Below are 19252 nucleotides of genomic sequence, written 5' to 3'. Positions count from 1 at the left end.
AAGAAATGTGTTCTTTTAACCCTAGTTGGTACAATTACGTCCTTTCTCCCATTATGTTCCATGAGGCAGGAGGAAAGCTCAGTCGTGAAAGAAACTTAGACCAATTTGCAAAAAATATTTTTTAAAGTGTGTTTGATTAAATTCAGTCTTAAAATGAAGATCGAAGTACCTACTTTCCAAGGCAAGTCATTGAATTAAATAGGAACTGAAGACCAGATTTGAATGCTTTCACATATAATCCACTTTGGTCCACAGGTGAATCTGATCAGAATCAAGAGGTTTATCTCATTAGGACCAGTACTGTAGCATTCAAATCAAATAAGTGTGTTACAAACCTGCTGTGATGGATGTTGTGTTCTTTGAGGGTTAAAAATTGTTTAGATTGTAAAATCAGTTAATATTGTAAAAATCCTTAGCTCTCTGAAGATCACGTGTGACTTCATTGTGAAAAATAAATGCTGTGGCTACTGGTGCAAAAGTAAAGTAAGCCTATTTATGCACAACAATTTTCTTCTCTTGATTATAAGTTTTCTAGTAAGTATCACGTTAAACATTTGTAGACTTAGCAACTACCTAACTGTGGCCTAAGCAGAAATTTATGGGTTTTTTTATTGAAAGCTGTCAGTAGAGTAAAAAAAGAATTAATGGTTAAACTGATGTTTAGGTACATTTCAACAGCTCACACTAAACGTGTCTTTGAACTTGTAGATTAACTTTTTGAAGACTGAAATGGAAAGGAAGAGCAAAATGATCCGGGACCTCCAAAACGAGGTAAGAGGAACTTTTGATAGTCACCTCCCTTTGGAGTTTACACTGAAAGAGAGTATGGTTTGGCTTCATATTTAAAACACACGTTGTAGTAGAAAGATAAAGCTCCAGTGAAATACTCTAAACACAAAAGCAAACAAAAATGATGGTGTGCATTTAGAAATTTATAATTTATTGAATGCAACTGTTGACTCCTTGCTACTGGTGCATAGTACACCTCTGTAACTTTTGCTGTACTTACGAGTTGTGCTTTTTCAGAAAAGAATACTTAATTCAGTTCTATAGATTATTTATATGCGGTGAAACTTCCTCCACGGTGTTATTACCTGCTTTAAAAATAAAAGGCAAGAGGAGGAGGAAGAAAATACAATCCCAAAATTGAGATTCTTAATAAAATGATAAAAAAAATATTACATTCCTAAAATGTTTTCTTAAGCTTTATATGTCATGAATATTAATCCCAAATTGATCCCAAAATCCCAAATAAAACATGGTTGCGGTTTTTAAATTTTAATTTATTTTTGTTAGTATTAAACTTGAATTATTTTGAAATTTGATCTTGGAATAGAAACTTAAAAAATTTCAGCAGCATCATATTTTTTCCCTACTTCTCTTTTTCTCCCCAAACAGTTTGTCTCAATCAGGATACAGTTTGCTTTTCCATCACTTCATTTTGCAAAGAACTTTGCACTTGAAAATATTTTATTCGGATGATCTCTTGCTCTTTTACCATCCAGGCTTCTTGTCTTTATCTGTTTTGTTCAATTCTTGTGTTTTGCTCTTCTAAATTATTCTGATTTTGATGTGCGTGAAAACTTGATCTCTTTAAAGCACTTATTTTAGCAGCGATCTCTGATGTCTTTGGTCTATAAGAGTGTATCTATATGGTCAATCTGAAAAACGTGCATGTTACTTTTTAAGTTGCAAAGGAAATATTGTCTATTTCGGTTGCTCACGTTATTTAAGCCACGTTCTCAGTTGTCATCTTCTACAGTGACAACCGCCTTGCTTTCTTTTCTCACCTGTGATTATTGGATGCTTTGCAACTGAGCCTGTTAATTCTAATAAATCATATCAGTCTGATCCTATTGATCAGCTGTAAAAAATCCCGTCTCTTATTGCACACAAATAAATACTTCATTAGTCAACATTCAAACCGTCTGACTGCTAATGATTTTCTTAGGTAGGTCAGTAGAATTCTGTAACATTTAGTGTATTTATAGCACATTTTAGAAAATCTGTTTTGAAAGGAATCTTTCTTTTTGGCACAAAAAATATTTGTCTCTCAATTTAAAGAGGGAGTGATTCAGCAACTTTTTATTTCCTGATACCCTCCTGTCTGAAGTTGTAAGAGCTGACTGGGTAAACTGGATGTACCAATATTGCAAGGCTTTTAGGCCTGTCACAGGGCCTTTCAAAGAAACACCTAATTTGCATTCCCAAAATTTTATGTTTCCAATTGTGTGTCGGTCTGCAGAGCGACTAAGCGTCCCCATCAATACCCAAAATGAATGGGCAATTAAGAATGCTCATCATTCCTTCAACTGGAAACACAAAAATGTTGACTTGGATACCCACAGATGTACCAGTTCATGAAAAAAAAAAAAAAAAAAAAGGAAGTTAGGTGGAATTCTGGGGTACCTGAGATCAGTGAAGGTACGTCACAACTAAATTCGGGCCAGTGGAAAGCCCCAGGAGCCACCGTGATGAGGTGGGTGGAAGCCTGGTTGTGGCACAGTAGTGTGACTCCTCCCGTCTTTGGAATGACAAGAAGAAATGCTCAATGGTCCATCAGTCTCAGTGTCTCACCTGTGACAATGTCGGTAGCAAACGCTATTAGTGCAGAGCCCGTGAGCCTGCCTCACTTCCCACAGTGCCTGCAGTCACTGGGTTTGGGATGTCAGAAGATGTATCCCTGCGTATTCCCTGGAGAGAATGTTTATGAACCTGCAGCCCATTAATTTCTCTAAATCCTTTTTTGATATTGCATAGCTCCACAACTTCATACACTGTCAAAGTCCTTCTTGCTTCACTTCAGTTTATTTTTAACTTTAGTTATTTCTTTTTTTTTTAATGTCCTTTCCTGTTGTTCTCCCTTGAGCAAGTTTTTGTACATTCTGGGTTGCTCCCTGTGTAGCTTTTTTAGCTTTATAGAGTCGGTCAAGGTTTGGGAGCTTCTAATAAAGCACTTTTTAACAGCTTCTAGGTAATTTGTACGTGTTTGGGGCATTTGGCTGTTCCTTTCAGAATGTGTTACTATTTGCTTTGTTTATACATAGTAGTCTTTCATGAGATTGATTATCTGCTTGCTGGATTTATGTGTGTTTTGCTGTCTTGCCACAGTAGTAGCTGTTGCGGCCCCTCACCATTGCAAACAGTCTCCCGTTAGTTCTTCTGAACTCAGCCCAAGGAAAAACCTTGAGAACAAACCAGAATAACATTTCTTCTTGGGGGCTGCAGGGCTGGCTGCAGCCACTCGCTCCGTAGCTTCCTTCAGTCAGGTCTTTTTCATGTTGCAGACGTCTGGTGTTAAAATGAAGCTTCAGTCTGGTTGGGGTCTCCACGCTACAAGAAGAATGAAAAAGTTTATGATTTCTGTTTATTACCTTAGCAAATCCTGGGAGAACAGATAAACGCACAGGGGAAAACTGCATATGTAAACCGAGCAGCTGAACTTTATAAGATCATAAATGTTTGAGGAGTACTTTTCGTATGTATTTCCACTCTCCTGCCGCAACTGGTTGTGATTTTGACTGAGTTTTTAGGGAAGTGCTTTGACTACAAAACAGCAGAGAAGATGGACGGGAGTTTTCTAAGTCACTGAGTGGACAGTTTCTGGAGTCCTCTACAGATGTTATTTGGGGCGTCTGTGATTGGGGCTTCTCAGAAGCAAAAAAAAATGAGCATATTGAATAATGGTAATTAACCTTAGAGGTTAAATTACAGATAATGGTTTAGATGAGAAGGAGAACACACTAGGCAAATAAAACAACTTTTCAGTTTCCTGAAGCCTTTGGTGATGTGCTTTCTACTCCAGGTCACCTGCTTCTCCTTCATCCTCCATATGTCCAAATTACACAGGATTTAACTATCATTCAACTGGAGTTATTCAAAAACATCAGTTTGATTTGTATTACTCATCTCTTTTAAGTCATAAAATTAAAAAGGGGTAAAAAAAGGTTTCACTGAAGAGAAGAAGAAAAAGGCCACATTCTTCTCTAGGGAAATAGTGAATTAATGTCTAGATGTTCTAAATGGAACTAGAGAACCTTCCAGTACTTTCTACAAATGTTTTGAAATTGATGTGGGAATAAAAGGATTAAATCTTGCAGAAGGAGTATAATAACAAAGACATGACTAAGGGAAAGAGACTTCACATCATATGCAGCAAAAAGGAAATGAGGTGTAGGAAAAATGCAATAACGATTTGATCTTCTAGTTTTTTAAAATTGCATGAGAAGTGATAAAGGCCTGTTTCCTCCCCAGCCACCCAGAGACAAACGTCTGCCCCCCTGCCCAAGATCCGAGGGTTTTGCACGCATATATTTAAGAGCAGCAACGATGTGTAGCTTAAAAAAAAAAAAAAAAAAAAGGCAGGAAAAAGTTTGCTGCACAAGTACTGGCAGTGCTTGCATTCAGGCGATGTGTCTGCCATTCTTGCTACCTTGGCCAAACACATACACGTAGGGTAAAAGCAGACTTTTCCAGTATTTGTTAGTTTCTAATTTAATCAAATTACCTGAAATATTTCTATTTTTCCAAGGTGTTCCAAGAGCTGTAAGAAAAGATTGTGGGCACTGTTTATTTTTCACGTGTTTTAGGGAAAACCACAGAATAGTACTTGCGATTCAAGAAGCAATGTGATCCTAGTGCGCCCAGGAAATCAGAAGTTCCAGCATTCTGTCCTTGGCTTGGTCAATTAAACTTGCCTTAAGAGAAATTTGACATGAGGGCATTGTTTAGTCCTTCTCTGCATCAGCTGGTGTGTGGAAAAGGAATCAATAGCTACACCTACCTAATGGCTTTTTGGCTTTTAAACCTCTGTGCTACGTTTGCCGGTTCCCTAAAAGTAAGTCCGCTAATATCGGGTTTTCTGGAATTGCGGTGATTGTCTTTGAGGGTTTCAATAAGGACGTGATATTTTGACAAAGATTTGACTGAATTTAAGTGGTACGATTTTGAGGAAGCATTGTGTTATCTAGCTCCTGCCTCCAGTCACTGAATGTACAGCAGGCTTTTAAAAATCTTGTTTGTAAGGTGGGATATGCTATATATATCAACGGTTGATAGCATTTTATATGTATTCTAGAAAACTGCTGTCTGCATGCCGATATATAAAGACAGATAATAAAAATGGAATTCCTTTCATAGATACTTTTGTCCTTTCAAATATCGTATTCACCCTCCGTTTACATCGTCAAAATTGTGAATTTTGCAACCTCAGGCTCTTCCATGGCTGTAAAAATAATTCCCTACTTAGTTCTGTTCTTTCCGCGCATGCCCTACTGCCGTTCAACTTTGCGATTCAGAGGTGGGAATAGACAACAACAGCCTTCCGACTGAAAGCAGCAGCTGTGGTGTAGTGTATGAGGGGAGGACATTGCACAGAAAGGCAATTTTCAGGCTATTCAAGGCTTTGGAAAAAAATGGTTAACAACATAAATAGTCCCTGGTGTGGAGGGGGAACACGGGCCAGATACAGCACATAGGGATTATGTGTCTAAAAAGCCTGTCTTTTTTTTTAGCGGTCTCTAAGTGCTTCCTGCCACATCAGAAAAAAATCTGTCAGACTTGCAGCTGTAACATCGTGTGGATTGCGTTAATGTAGTCTAATAAAGGACTGACATGTAAACAGATAAGCTCTTAGTTTGAGAAGTTTCTACTGTTGACAAAGAAACCAAGAGGTGTGGAAATTCAGAAGCACTGGTGGAGCTAAGAAACCTGGCAAAAATGCAAACTAGACTAGAATATGTATAAAATACTTTGGAAAATTTCACTTTTAGAGATGGCCTGTTACAGAGTGAGCAGGTCGCTTCTGTCACGTCCGTCACATATCATTTGTGGAAAATGATGCCAAAACTGTTCTAAAATGAAACTAAAGCAGGATGCTGTGTTAACCCTTCTTTATGAAAGGGATCAGAAAAATCATGGGTCTTAACAATGGTTATTTGGCATTCGGAATGGATCATTTTGGGTGCAACTCTAAATACACATATACATGATGGATTAATTTCTGAAGTCAATGTCTGCATTGATGTCTGTTGTGCATTTTATTAGTTTTTCATTCATTTCCTACTGGTACACCTATAATAGCTCTCTTCAGTTAAAGGCAGATGTCCTGGCTGATGTGCACTTATATGCAATTTCCCTGTTATAAATGAGTCAGGATTTTTGCCTAAAAGTCAATGAATGCTGTATGTTGTCTACTGAAAGGTAGTGAAATCTTATTCAGCTTTGTCGCCTGCATGCTATAGTTGCCTCAAATTAGACTTAGAAGTATGTATAAAAAAAAGGTTTGCTCTTATTTAAACCATTGGATTGCTTTTGATGAGACAAGAAATGACTGTCTAGCCTGTCATATTATCTTTGGGCAAAGTGTTTTACAATATCTCTGTGTATAGCTGCATTAAGGCATGTTAATATCTTTACAGGTTCTATTTACCACAATTTATAAAGTTGATCCAGTGGTTTATATCAAGGAATATATTTCTCTGCTGTTTAGGCTGTGGCAGAACTTTGAAAAACACGAATTACATAAAAGACGTATAGTAGTACAGGCAATACAAAGTAAACCAGGAGTGGAAAATGAATTTGACTGTAGCTCTCAGTAATATGTGGGGTTTTTGCTAAGAAGCGTAGTTTCAAATAGCTACCTTGTAAACAATACTTTCGCTCTGTTCATGTTTAAATTGTGGTTGTAGCTTTAGTGGTGAGTAAATCACCCTAAACCAGAATTTTCTCCAATCTATTTGTGCTTAGCTGCACTAATAAAAGGTAAAGTCACAGCAGTTTAAAGTCTTACCTGATCTATTGGGAATTTCATGCCCTGCAGGGTGAATTCGGTCGAGTTGCATTGAATTGTGGTGAGGAAAAAAAAAACAACCCAACAACAAACCTCCCTCAGTGAAGCAGAAATTAAATTTAAAGGCTTTGAGACTGTAAGCTGGTACTGCTCTATAAAGGAGGACATCGTCCTTTTCACTCTTCATATTCTGCAGATAAAACATTTATTTTTTTTTTTGGTTTCCTAAGTATAAAAGCATGTTCCCCTGAGAAGAAAATTGAGTGAAGTCCTGTTCCCTGTTTGGGTACTGCATTGGTTTTACAATTCACAATAAAACAGCCCCAAGCGTCAGGGAGAGGGACACTGCCCAGGGAAAGGTGAACGAGCAGGGAGAGCACGGAAGCAGTTTCAGGTACCTTATCCTGCTGAAGGGCTTTGAATTCAGTATGGTTTCTTGTTGATTAGTCCCTCTTTTGAAGTAAGAAAAAAAAAAAAGTAGTCCTATTTTAAAAAATAATTTGCTTAAAATTGCTCTTTTGAGTATGATAATTAATAGGTGGAAATGCAGTTTAATCAGCTGAAAGTGGCTCGTTAGGGGACAGTATATGAGATCATACAGAGAAGAAATCCTACGGCATCAAGATTGTCAGTGAGGTATATTTATAGTGATGCAGTCGCAACTGCACTGAATGTTAGAACAAGCTTTTGTTTTTAAAAGTTTTGTTTTCCTGATCTTGTAGACCCAGGAGCGCAGGACGCTTTTTTACAATTACAGCATCAATTAAGGGAATAGAGTGGATCTGCTGCGTCTGGATCCTGCTCTTCTAGGGACTGCCATATTTTTGAATTTTTCCTTCATTCTTTACATGCAGATCCAGGGTTTAAACAATCAGATTCACAGCCATGAACTACTAGAAAGTGAAGGAGATGCTCAAATAAGAATGTTTTGGTAAAATGTATCCTTAACAAATGAGAAGACTGAAAACTAAATGTATACCTGTTAGGGGCCTTCTTTTCATCCTGTACTTAGCCACAATGTTTGGAAAACTCTGCTTGGATTTTGCCCAATATTCTTTGTCTGTTGTCTCTTCAATTAACAGCAAAGTTAAAATCATGGCACTGGTCTTCCCTAATCATTCTGATGTCTTAACTCAGTTTTCCCAGGACGCTTTATTGAATTTTTATTTCTGACATTCTTCTTCATTAATTTGAAAATCCAAAAATGTGTCCGAATTCTTTATTTTTCTTAGTCATCCAGTCTCAAATTTGTGTAACAGGCTCTTTATCCCTGAATCTTAGTCTTGTTGAATTGTCATTCGTAGCAAATTATCATCCATGGAGAAAAGAGTAATTTCCAATCTGTGCCGCCATTTCCTTGCATAGGAAATTGCCATTGGTAATTAGTGCTCCTGGATACCGATGCTACATAATGTTGGTAGTGTCTAAGATAAAATTCTGTAAGTATTTCAAAGATCAGATTGTATAGGCCTTTGGGATAAGGGTTCTCTGATAATCCATTTCATCTTATGTTTATGCAAGTATGATCACTATGTTTGAAACTAAGGGTTAAGAATAGAAAGTCCTAGTGGTTCCTTCTCTACATCTTATTTCAAAAAGGCAGCAAAACATGAAGCGTAAGAGATTATCTGGCATAGCAAAGTTTAAAAGAGCTGTATTCTCTCCCTTGCACGCACAACTCTCAATCACGGCTTCACCAGGCAACGGGGGCAGCGTGAAACCTAATTAAAATCTTTGATCTTTGAACTTGTACAGAGAGCGTTGTGAATCTTAGTGTTGTCCAAGTCGGTGTTTTCCAGCATTACAGAACTCTAGGGCAAGGTGGCTCAGAGCCAAGCTCCGGAGGACTTTAAGCACGGATGAAATTTTATAATTAATGTAAAACTTTCCACGAAGCTCGTGTAAATTTTGCCAAACAGCAAAAGAAAAGTGCTGATCTAATTTATTCATGTTATGCAGACAAGTGGAAAAGTTTGCTTTTAGTACCAAGGTGTTAAAATTATCTGGTGCAAAGACCACTTAAAAGGAAGTAACAATGGTATGTGTGGTTGAAAGAAAAGAATGTAAGTGGAAAATTCAAAATCTTGAATAGACACTATTGATTTTCATCCTTAGATGAAGTAATAAAAGAGCATTGAATAATCACATTAACCATGTTTTGTAAAGAAAGAGAAGGCTAGCTGTTGATTTCATCATTACAAATAATGCTATAAATTACTGATGTTTGTCACTTAAAGTAAAAAAAAAAAAAAAAAAGGATCATCCTTGAGGAGCTCTGAGTCATCCAAATTCAGTATCAGAGTATGCTTTGCCTCTGACAACAGCACACAGTACTTAAGAATTTATAAAGGTATATGTGACATAAAAATGCACTTGGCTTATTAATTTTAAAAGTTGCTTGATAAAGTCATGTTGCACCTGGAATGCTCCTGTCCTGGGCTGAGAGCTCTCCCGAGGCTGTAAAGCTCAGACTGCTAGATTAGTTGGCAGGGAAAATGGCACTCGTGGTTCTAACTGGATTTCCATGAAAGTCAATAAGAATTTAGAGGAGAAAAGGCTGGTGAACCCCAAATTGATCATATTATGATCATACAACACTTCCGTTGATTTCAGGGGAGAAGGCTTGGAGTGTTTGCGTTTTCTTTAGGATCATACTTTTAAATACAGATGGTTATTTGCTAAGTGCAGTGCCAGCAGAAAGTGATTTTTAAAATTATTTTTTGCTATTCAGAGGTTTAAAATAAACTGGACTGCTGTTTTGTACTTTTTAATTTTAATGAAGATGAGGTGTAGCTGGAAAATGTCAACTTTATATGACGTTTTTTGTCAACAGAGGGTTGATAGCTTTATAAAGATTATATTTTTCTCCTGAGACTCATTGTCCTCTAGTCATAAATTGATCAAACTAGATACAATATTTGGAATGATAATTCCACATATGTGTGTATATTCAAAGAGGATAAAAAGATAACAATAGTAGAATACTTAATTGAAATTCATGTTAGAATTATTCTAGAAAAAAGCTGCACATAAAATCCCGAAGTTGTCGATCGTGTACTACCTGGGTTAAGGTGTCTCTACAAGCTGTTTGGCTGGAATGTGACTGCACCTTGTTGTTCTAAAAGAAGTAGAATCACATGGAACAGTTTCTTCTCGCCAGCAAAAAGAATTGGTTCTCATCTGCTTTGCATATATTTCATCCTGAAACCCTGGAATATTTTCAAATGCAGACATCGTTGCCCCTGCAAAACAAATTCAGCAGGCTTAGGAGGGGTGTTCAAAGTTTGTTCATCTCAAATAACTGGGTATCACTTTTCCTAATGAATGTCTCAGCCTTGCTAGGGAATTGCCTGCCTTAAAAATGTCAAAAAATTGATTGTCTAGTGCCACGGGAACAAAACACTCTCAAATTTGACTGGCCTCTTCCTATAAAATCACTGCAGCAATTCACTATATGTTACTCTAGTGGTAGGAAATAGTTCAGTCAACCTCATACTGAGTCTTAAATGCAGAAATTGTGCTATTCTGGGCCAAAATTGACAGTTTTCTGTTATCCAGAAACAGTTTAAACCACTTAGTTCTGGGGTCTTTTCTCCCCCTTTGGACGCTGTTCAGCCATGTTTGGTGCAGATGTTATTGGAGAAGGAAATATTAAACAGATCAATCGACTTGTCACCAATTTTAGGCATAATAACGCGAGTGAGTTGCATTGATTTTATTTAGTTGTCGTTTAGGTACTGTATTGATCTTAAGAAAGCTGGTTTTATAGCCATGCTATAATTTAAAAATACAGTTGTCATTAGACAGCTTTGAAGTGCCTTTGCCGTATCCGTCCCAATAATTTTGCCCATTCATCATATTTGCCGACAAAAGCTTTCCCATATAATGAATCTTCTGTTCTTGAAGAATTCGATTTCACAATTTTTACAACTGAAAATGTTTGACACAACAACTGATAATGCTTGAATTTTTCCTTTTTAAAATGATCTCTTATTTATCAACAATTTAAAACACGCATTGTTTAATAGATGTGGAAATGTTTTTATATTATAAGGGTTTTGTCAAGTAGATGCTGCTTAAAGTGTTCTGGAAGGTGTCTTAATTTTCTTTTGTGAATAAGGAACTCTGAATAGTCTTTTGTTTTATCAACTAGAGAAATGAACTCAGGAAAGGTCTGCATGGCTTAAAAAAGAGAAACTGTAAAAATGTCAGATTGGTATGGTTTATCCACAAGCTGTGCTTTAATGTACTGTGATTACTTTAATTCAAGTGTAAAATATTTGTTCTATTTCAGACTATAAATTTTGCCCTGTATGTCAGCTGTCCACTTCCTGGTCGTGTGCGTGTGTTTGTGCACGTATGTGTGTGTATGTATTTGTGCGTACGTTTAAATCAAAAACATTCTTTACATATAGATTCCATACATATTTATGTGCATAGAAGAACATAATGTGATATTAGAAGATAGCTTGATGGTACCAAAATGCCAGCAGTTGGTTCACTGAAAACTGTAGTGGCTCAGGAAACTGTTCTCTTTCTAGTATTGCTTTGCTGATCTTATTTCTTGTATCTTATTTCTTGTACCAGAACTTCAAATCTTTCCGTTATTCTGTTTATTCTTAAATTATTCTGTGTCAGATTTTTCAGAACTTATGTACGATTATTTTTCACTTGATTTCAGTGGAGTTTAGCTCATTTACTGAAGGAGATAATTTGATCTTAAATGTAAAGTACTTCAGGACAGCACTGAGCTAGAAAATCCGCATTCTCAAAATTAGACTTGGCAATTGCCTCAAGTACCAATCTATGGAAATGCATCCCTTTAGCCTTTCTTAAAGTGGTACCTGCCTGCTGTCCTTAATTTTGACGATGGCTGGCTGGTGTTCTGCAAGAACAAGTACCTTTAAATGTGAAGGATTTTATGCCAGGGCCCGTACTGAGAGGCAGGTTACTGGGACGGAGGTCTACTTGCCCAGTAAAATAACGTTTCAGTGGGAGATGTGCTGCACAACAGTGGGCAGGGCAGGCTTCAGCTGCGTGGCTTTGGGTGCTGTGCCACTGGGAGGCATGAGAAGGGATTTGGGGAGTTTTTCCTATGTAGTAAAGTCCCCCGATACAATAAGAAGCCAAAAATTGAAGCTTCTTCGTAAGAAATAGAATAGCCATTAGCAACTTCCTTCTCTTTGGATAAGTGTTCTCCGTGGCTGTTTATTTCTGTTTTAAAAGCCGTACGTCGTAACAAGCAAGATGGTAGAAAAAATTGTGACAAAAGCAAGGGTGTTTTATTGTTGGGGTGAATGCAGATGGTAGGGTTATCTTTTCTTAATTTCCAATTTGTCGATTTCTAATAAGAAACTGCTTTCCGTTTAAGTTGGTGTATGTGGACGGCGAAAGATAGTAGGTAGTAAAAGGGCCGTGTAAACCAAAATTCCCGGGAGGCATGTGATGACGCCTCGTTTGGTAGCTAGCTGTGGCTTCCGCTTGGCCTAAATGAAGAAGTAGGAGGAGATGGGACAGTCGGTCAGCCTCCCTGCTTGTGCTCTGCTCCGTCGCTTCAGCAGTCACAGAGGCCAGATGAACCCGATTAAGCTCCTGAGGTAATTCCCAAGTATTGTCTGTATTCAATCAAACGCTTGCTATGCTGCAAATTTCTCATTTTCTCTGCTGCATAGAGGCTGTAGGCAGGTTAAATTTAATGGACTTTGTTTTTTTTTTTTCCTCCCCGAATTCTCAATAGCATAATTTGTTCTTTTAAAAAAATCTTTTCTTGCTGTGCATTTGTGTGTTACAACCATGAGCTTTAGTGTATTTGGTTTGGCCAAAGCCAGACGCTCAGCTTTAAACCGTAGATTTTATGGTGATGAAGTTTAAGTCCTAGGAGAAAAGAAGTGGAGATCCAGGACTTGAGATTGAAGATCTCCTCCTTCATTTGCCAAAAAATGTTCAATGGATGCTGATTAGTTTTGGGTAAAAGGTGTAACCTGCTATCTACCAACAGTTCCTTCCTACAGTGCTGTCTTGCGAATCCCCATCCTCATTCACCTAAGATACCTGATGCCACCTTATTTTAATTTCACAAGAAGATGAAATGTGGCATGGAATTTAATTGTGAAGAGCACATTATTTTTAGCAGAAATGTAAATAAAATGACATTGCAAAGAATCAGTCTGCTGAGACAGGTGTAAAGATGCAGCGATTTAGTGTTCTTCGTGGATTACTACTGCAAAGTCCCCCTACCGATACACTATGCCTCCTTGGTACACTCTACAGAATCTGATTTTTTGATTTTTTTTTTTTTTTTTTCCCAAGCTTCATGCTGCTCCTTTAAGCATCGTTTCACCAACAACACAAGAACTGTCTCCATGAAATGACTCATACGGTTATAGTTAATTGCATCCTTTTCTGAGTCAGAGGGTGACTCTTTCTATGGCTGCAAACAGATAAAAAATAAGATTTCTTAAACTTTGTATTTTTGGAACAAACAAAAGCAGATCCAGTTTGATTGCTAAAATATACACCGCTAAATTAAAAGCAGTATTATGCCATTGCATTTCACCAAAAGGCTTGTTTAGGTGGAAAACACGTAAATATTTTTCTCTCAATTGATGCGGATTCTCATTGAGCGTTGCCAACTCTTGTTTTTATCATTTGGGTAAAGCCACAACTTATTTACATTTGAAAGAGACGCGTGTGTGTGTCCGGTTCATAGTAGTCTTATTTGCACCGCGTTGCTTACGATGACTTACATCCTCTGCACAGAGCAAGTACTATGTAGAAGACTGTCAGTTGGGTAGCACTTATCGCATGGTTACTGTGCGTTCTTTAAAATTGTAAAATAAACCAAGGTGTGGCCTCACCAGTGCTGAGTACAGGGGGACAATCACCTCCCTACTTCTGCTGGTCACACTAGGACTGGAATGACACGTATGAGGAATTTGGATTTTTGAGAAATAATTATGGATTCCCAGTCACGCAGCTGTTGAGCATTAAGTTCATTAAAAGATTTCCCCTCTGAAAATCCAGCTGCATTCAGAAATATTGAAATATATTTTGCAGATAAAAACATACCCCTTTTAAATAGTATGCGTAGTCAGCTGTAGCTTTAAGAAGGTTTCAGAAGTACACCTTCTGTGACCTAGAGCCAGATCTCTAAGATAGTTCTGAGCATAAAAGTTATTAAATGTGCAGGGCAGATGCATTACTTAGATTGCCTGCCTGTGACTGACAGACCAATATTCTATTTGATATCATCGGATTGGGTAAATTACATTTTTACATCCTTTCTTTTCCAAGACAAGTATTAATGTGAAATCTGCTGACTGTCAAATTTGCTTTCTTGTCCAAACGTGTTAACGCTTAGTTTCAACTAAAATAAAAAAGAAAAAATCTAATAGGTATTGAAATATAAAGTACGGTTGAATAATACAAAAAAAAAAAAAAAAGATGAAAAATTAATCCTGCACAGATTTTTGTGGGTACTGTTTTAGGAATGCGTGTCCTGAATGTTCCTGTATTTTGTGCAAAGTGGAAAAATTTTTATAGAGGGGATTTAAATTTCTAGACTTTTCCTTCCATGACCCTAAAATACCAGAAATTCCAGGATTAGAGCACCCCTTTGAAAAGATATATATATGGAATCAGATAATCGTAGAATCGCCTAGATTGGAAGGGACCTTTCAGATCATCTAGTGTGACAAAACTCTGACAAAACCCACCACTAAACAATATCTCTAAGCACTATGTCTGCCTGTCTTTGAAATACCTCCAGGGATGGTGCCTCACCCACTTCCCTGGTGCCTCAACCACTTCCCTGGGCAGCCTGTTCCAATGCTTAATAACCCTTTCAGTGTGAAAATTTTTCCACATATCCAGTCTAAACCTCCCCTGGCGCAACTTGAGGCTGTTTCCTCTTGTCTTATCGCCTGTTACTTGGGAGAAGAGACCGACCCCCACCTCTCTACGCCCTCCTCTCTGGTAGCTGCAGAGAACGAGAAGGTCTCCCCTCAGCCTCCATTTTTCCAGGCTGAACAACCCCAGCTCCCTCAGCCGCCCCTCATCAGACTTGTGCTCCAGACCCCTCACCTGCCCTTCTCTGGACACACTCCAGCACCAAAATGTCTTTTTTGTGGTGAGGGGCCCAAAACTGAACACAGTATTCAAGGTGGGGCCTCACCATTGTCGAGTACAGGGGGACGATCACTTCCCTAGTCCTACTCACCTCGCTGTTCCTGATACAGGCCAGGATGCTGTTGGCTTTCTTGGCCACCTGGGCACACTGCTGGCTCATATTCAGCCGGCTGTTGACCAACACCCCCAGGTCCCTTTCTGCCAGGCAGCTCTCCAGCCACTCTTCCCCAAGCTTGTAACGTTGCTTGGGGTTGTTGTGACACAAGTGCAGGACCTGGCAATTGGCTTTGTTGAACCTCATACCATTGGCCTTGGCCCATCGATCCAGCCTGTCCAGATCCCTCTGCAAAGCCATCCTACCCTCAAGCAGAGCAACACTCCCAACCAACTTGTTGTCATCTGCGAACTTAGTGGAGGTGCACTCAATCCCCTCTTCCAGGTCATTGATAAAGATATTAAAGAGAACTGGCCCAAATACTGAGCCCTGGGGAACACCACTCATGACCAACTGGATTTAACTCCATTCACCACCACGCTCTGGGTGTGTGTTGGATCTGCTGTTATTAAGAAAGAAGCCAAGCCTAGATCTTCCATGATCTCAGTGAGATGCGACTGGACAGTTCTCATTTTGTGAGTCTGTGAGTTAAAGGTGAGCTGCGGAATGTTGAGACCTGCCCAGAAGCCCCGTGTCAGACATATGGGGGGCTTTAATACTGTGGATTGAAGGACTAGAGAGCAGAGAGAGAAGATGAACAAGCACGTATGTATTTAAATATTTACCGGTGTGGTTACAGCTTTTTGTGTGTGACTTGTTTGCAACCTGGATTTGATACGACGTCGAAAAACGCAAACCCCAAAAAGCCCTGCTGTCTGACTGTTAGCATTAAAGCAGTGTAATTAAATCAGTTAAGTAATTCCAGTTAAACTACTTGACTTCAGAGCAGCTAGTTGGGATCCATATTGAAGAGAAGATGGATCTCTCGCACTGGTTTTGTGCTTATTGCTTTTTCTTGACTCTTACTAGCTTATTTCACTGTTTTCATGTCACTCCAGAATCTGCACCTAATGAGCACGTAGTTGACATGCTTGGCCTTTTGCTGTCTGTGTAAGCTTTTTCCTCTTATGGGAGCAGTAAACAGTACTGGGTTGTTTTACATCATTTACCTCTCCCTAGAGCCTTTGTAGAGGAGGCATCATTCATATCTTTTGCTTCTGTGTGCACGCATGGGTTTTCCTAATGTATTGTAGGGATAAATAATGTGTATTTGTCATTTCTTTTGCTTTGCTGCATTTTCTGGTACTTTATTCAGCTAGCCAGACGCCTTTAGGATTGTGAAGCCTTTGATGTTGGGGGAACGCTACAGCAATGTTCTCCACAGTTACAGCTGCATTTGCCAACTCCCAGAGTTGGAATCTCAGGCTGGGTCATAAATTTCCTGCAGTTGCATGAAAATTTCAGTGTTCGTTAATGCAAGGCTCTACACAGGAATGATGAACCCGGTGCGCAGTCTCCTTAAATCACCAGACAGACAAATTAATTACTTCCCTTCTCCTCCTTTTGGTCTTACGGTTTTGTTTTGTTTTATACACAGCTTTGTCATCACTTACTGTGTCAGTGTGTGCTTGATGTGATTAGCCAGCCACTGCTAACTGATGCCTGGGGGCAGGGGATGTGTTCAGCTCCTGACTGACATTGCACATACCGATGCAGTCCTCAAAGGATAGACTATCTGTCCGAGTCTCTTCTGGTTTTCCTGATTCTCTTCTGGTTTTCCTCACCGGTCTTAGGGTAGATTTGCCTTCCTTTTTTTTTATTTTGAGGTGTGCAACATTTTAGTCCCAACCAGGTGAGGTTTTTAAAGCATTTATGATAGTTCTCCAGATGCATAAACTTTCTTCAATTTTTCCAATCCATCAGCAAGTAGTGTTTTCCCATCCTGGTTCTGAATCCAGAAGGAATCTGGAGAAAGTGAAACTAGGCATTAATTCCAGTGTAATTTTAGGCATCGGTTACCACGTTCAGCAAAATATTTTGTATCATGATAATCTCAAGCAGGAACATAAACATTCCCTATGCACATTCATAGTGTTGAGAAGTGAAGAGCTATCACTTTCTTACTCCATGGATCTTTTTTTTGTTCTATTTTTAGCATAAAAGGTCCTGTGAAGGTTTAGTTGAATCAATATCGAAATAATTGCTATTATGATTAATAAGCCTATGTTCTATCCAGCAAAATAAAAAAGATCATAAATCTAGAAAATAGCAAGTCTCTGTTTCTCATAAAGCGTGTTTCTAGTCCTAAAAATACCTTTCCAATGTACATAGACTGCACTTAAGCTACAGAAAACACAGCCAAATAGATTTTGTAGATACCATTTATCAACCTATTGAGTGAGATAGAATTTTGAGTGATAACGTATTGACAGTTGACACTGATTTTTTTTTTTTTTTTTGCAATGATTAAATTAAGGAATAACAGATTTATATGTAGTTTCCATCTGCAAACTGCTCTCCTGTGCTTAAAAGACAGAGCAGTCTCTAGCGCGGAAGGTAAGAGCATAGCATTGTTTTTCTGGCTGCGTTGTTTACCCAAGTATGCTTTCTGCTCTAAGTATTTTAAACTGTGATGCCGTTCAAGGGCAGAGGTAAAATCATGCAGTTCCTTTCAGACTTCTTCAGAGAAGATTTTAAATAATTTTCTAACACAGCTTTCAAGGTCAGGCCTTGAAAGCAAGGTCTTTTCATTGCTACCTGATGTAGGGGGAATAATTCCTTAGTCCTACTTTACAGATTCTGGCTGTTTTCGGGAGGTGAATGCTCAGTAAATCCTACAACTTCCATTGATGTGCATGTTCTGTTCTCTGTTACTAGGTCTTGCCACGCTTTCCAAATGGCCTTTACGTGGATGACGCAAGGGGAAAATCTAGACTATCGCTTGGATGTCAGGGGAAAATCTAGGCTCCTTTTCATGGTCACTATGAGCAGCTGCATATGCAGGCCATCACTGGTAGATAAAGTGCCTGGGAATGTTCACCAGTCCATCTGACCAAGTGGTGGCTTCCCTCCAGAAAGTGCGCGTCTTTCATTGTTGAAATTATATCTTAGAAACAAGGTGCAATTTATACGGCCTGTAATTGTAAGATTGCAATTCCACCTGAGATTATTCATGGCTATGGTTGCTTTCTATTTAAAAACATGTTTTGTCTTGACACGTTTTGGCTGTACAGATCTTTACATCTGTCTAACACATGGTCTGTGAGGTTAAGGTAGGCAAAGCTTTTCCCATCTGGCATCTCCTTCTGTTTGTGTACGAAGTTGAACACATATCTTTGATATTCCAAGCTTGTTCTTTCTTTTAATTCGTTGTTTGTCTTTATTGCACCATTTCAGTGTAACTACAGACATTACTATTTACAAAAGTGCAAAGTGTACATTTATGCTTGAGAGGTCACCACAGTAAAGCTAGTCTAGTAGATTGGCTGAAACATTGTATTTTTATTTTGAAAATTTCCCTAAAAGTTTAAGGTTTCTGATCTTATCAAAACTCATCAAAGATGATCAAAGGACAATTAAAATGGATCACAATGAAATACATTCTGCCATTTCTCTGCTTTGGGATGGTGAAAGTATGGCAAAGAAAGGGAAGATGCTGGTTATGGAACGCTATTTCAACATGATGAACATTGCAAAATAGCTGGACTTATGGCTGAAGTTCTGTTGTATATTGCTAATAGTAACTTGAACTGACTTGATTATGACCTAATTTATGAAAATAGGTTTAGAGAAAGTTTTGGTGTCAAGCAATCTGAAACTTGTTTTGTTGCAGAAACAATATGGAACAAAATGTGAAGTTCATCAAGAATTATAGATGTTGGGTTGGTTTTTTTTTTGACATTTAAATACAGTAAATGGCCCCAGTACTTTGAGGCAAATTACTTTTTGCAGCTCGCACATCAATGCAGCTGTTCAGAGAACATTATCAGTAATAGATGACATTTGGAATGTGCACAAAAGCAGGATGCCAGGAGACAACAGTAAAGACTAACAGTCTGGTTAGAGTGGAAAAGACTTCTGAATACTGCCTTACTTTTCAGTGTATATTAAAAGATATAGCGAAGTACTAATAACGTGTTTTTCTGAAGAAGGAAGCATATGCTTTTCTTTTGTAGGCACCATTCACTGCCAAATTTTGGCGGTAGTTTTTGCCAAATGTTATAGGCAGTTGGGTAGATATTGAGAGTGGAAACCAACACATGTGTTTTGATACTTTAAATATTTGGGGCTTTGTCCTTTTTAATGTAATTCAGACTTGTGGTCCGTGTAATTTCACAGTT

General features: G+C 38.4%; 1 protein-coding gene across 3 annotated transcripts in view; it reads left to right on the top strand.

Moving 5' to 3' along the window:
• LUZP2 (leucine zipper protein 2) overlaps positions 1-19252 on the top strand; it is a 215788-nt gene that overhangs the window by 107147 nt on the left and 89389 nt on the right. For all 3 annotated transcript variants that reach the window (XM_074586277.1, XM_074586279.1, XM_074586278.1), the window contains one exon: positions 709-771. In XM_074586277.1, the coding sequence (XP_074442378.1) occupies positions 709-771 (63 nt within the window). The remainder of the gene's footprint in view (positions 1-708; positions 772-19252) is intronic.

This window comes from Larus michahellis, chromosome 4, assembly GCF_964199755.1.
Source record: "Larus michahellis chromosome 4, bLarMic1.1, whole genome shotgun sequence".
Taxonomy (NCBI): Eukaryota; Metazoa; Chordata; class Aves; order Charadriiformes; family Laridae; genus Larus; species Larus michahellis.
Note: the sequence above shows the minus strand (reverse complement) of the source record. Positions and strands in the feature narration are given on the sequence as shown.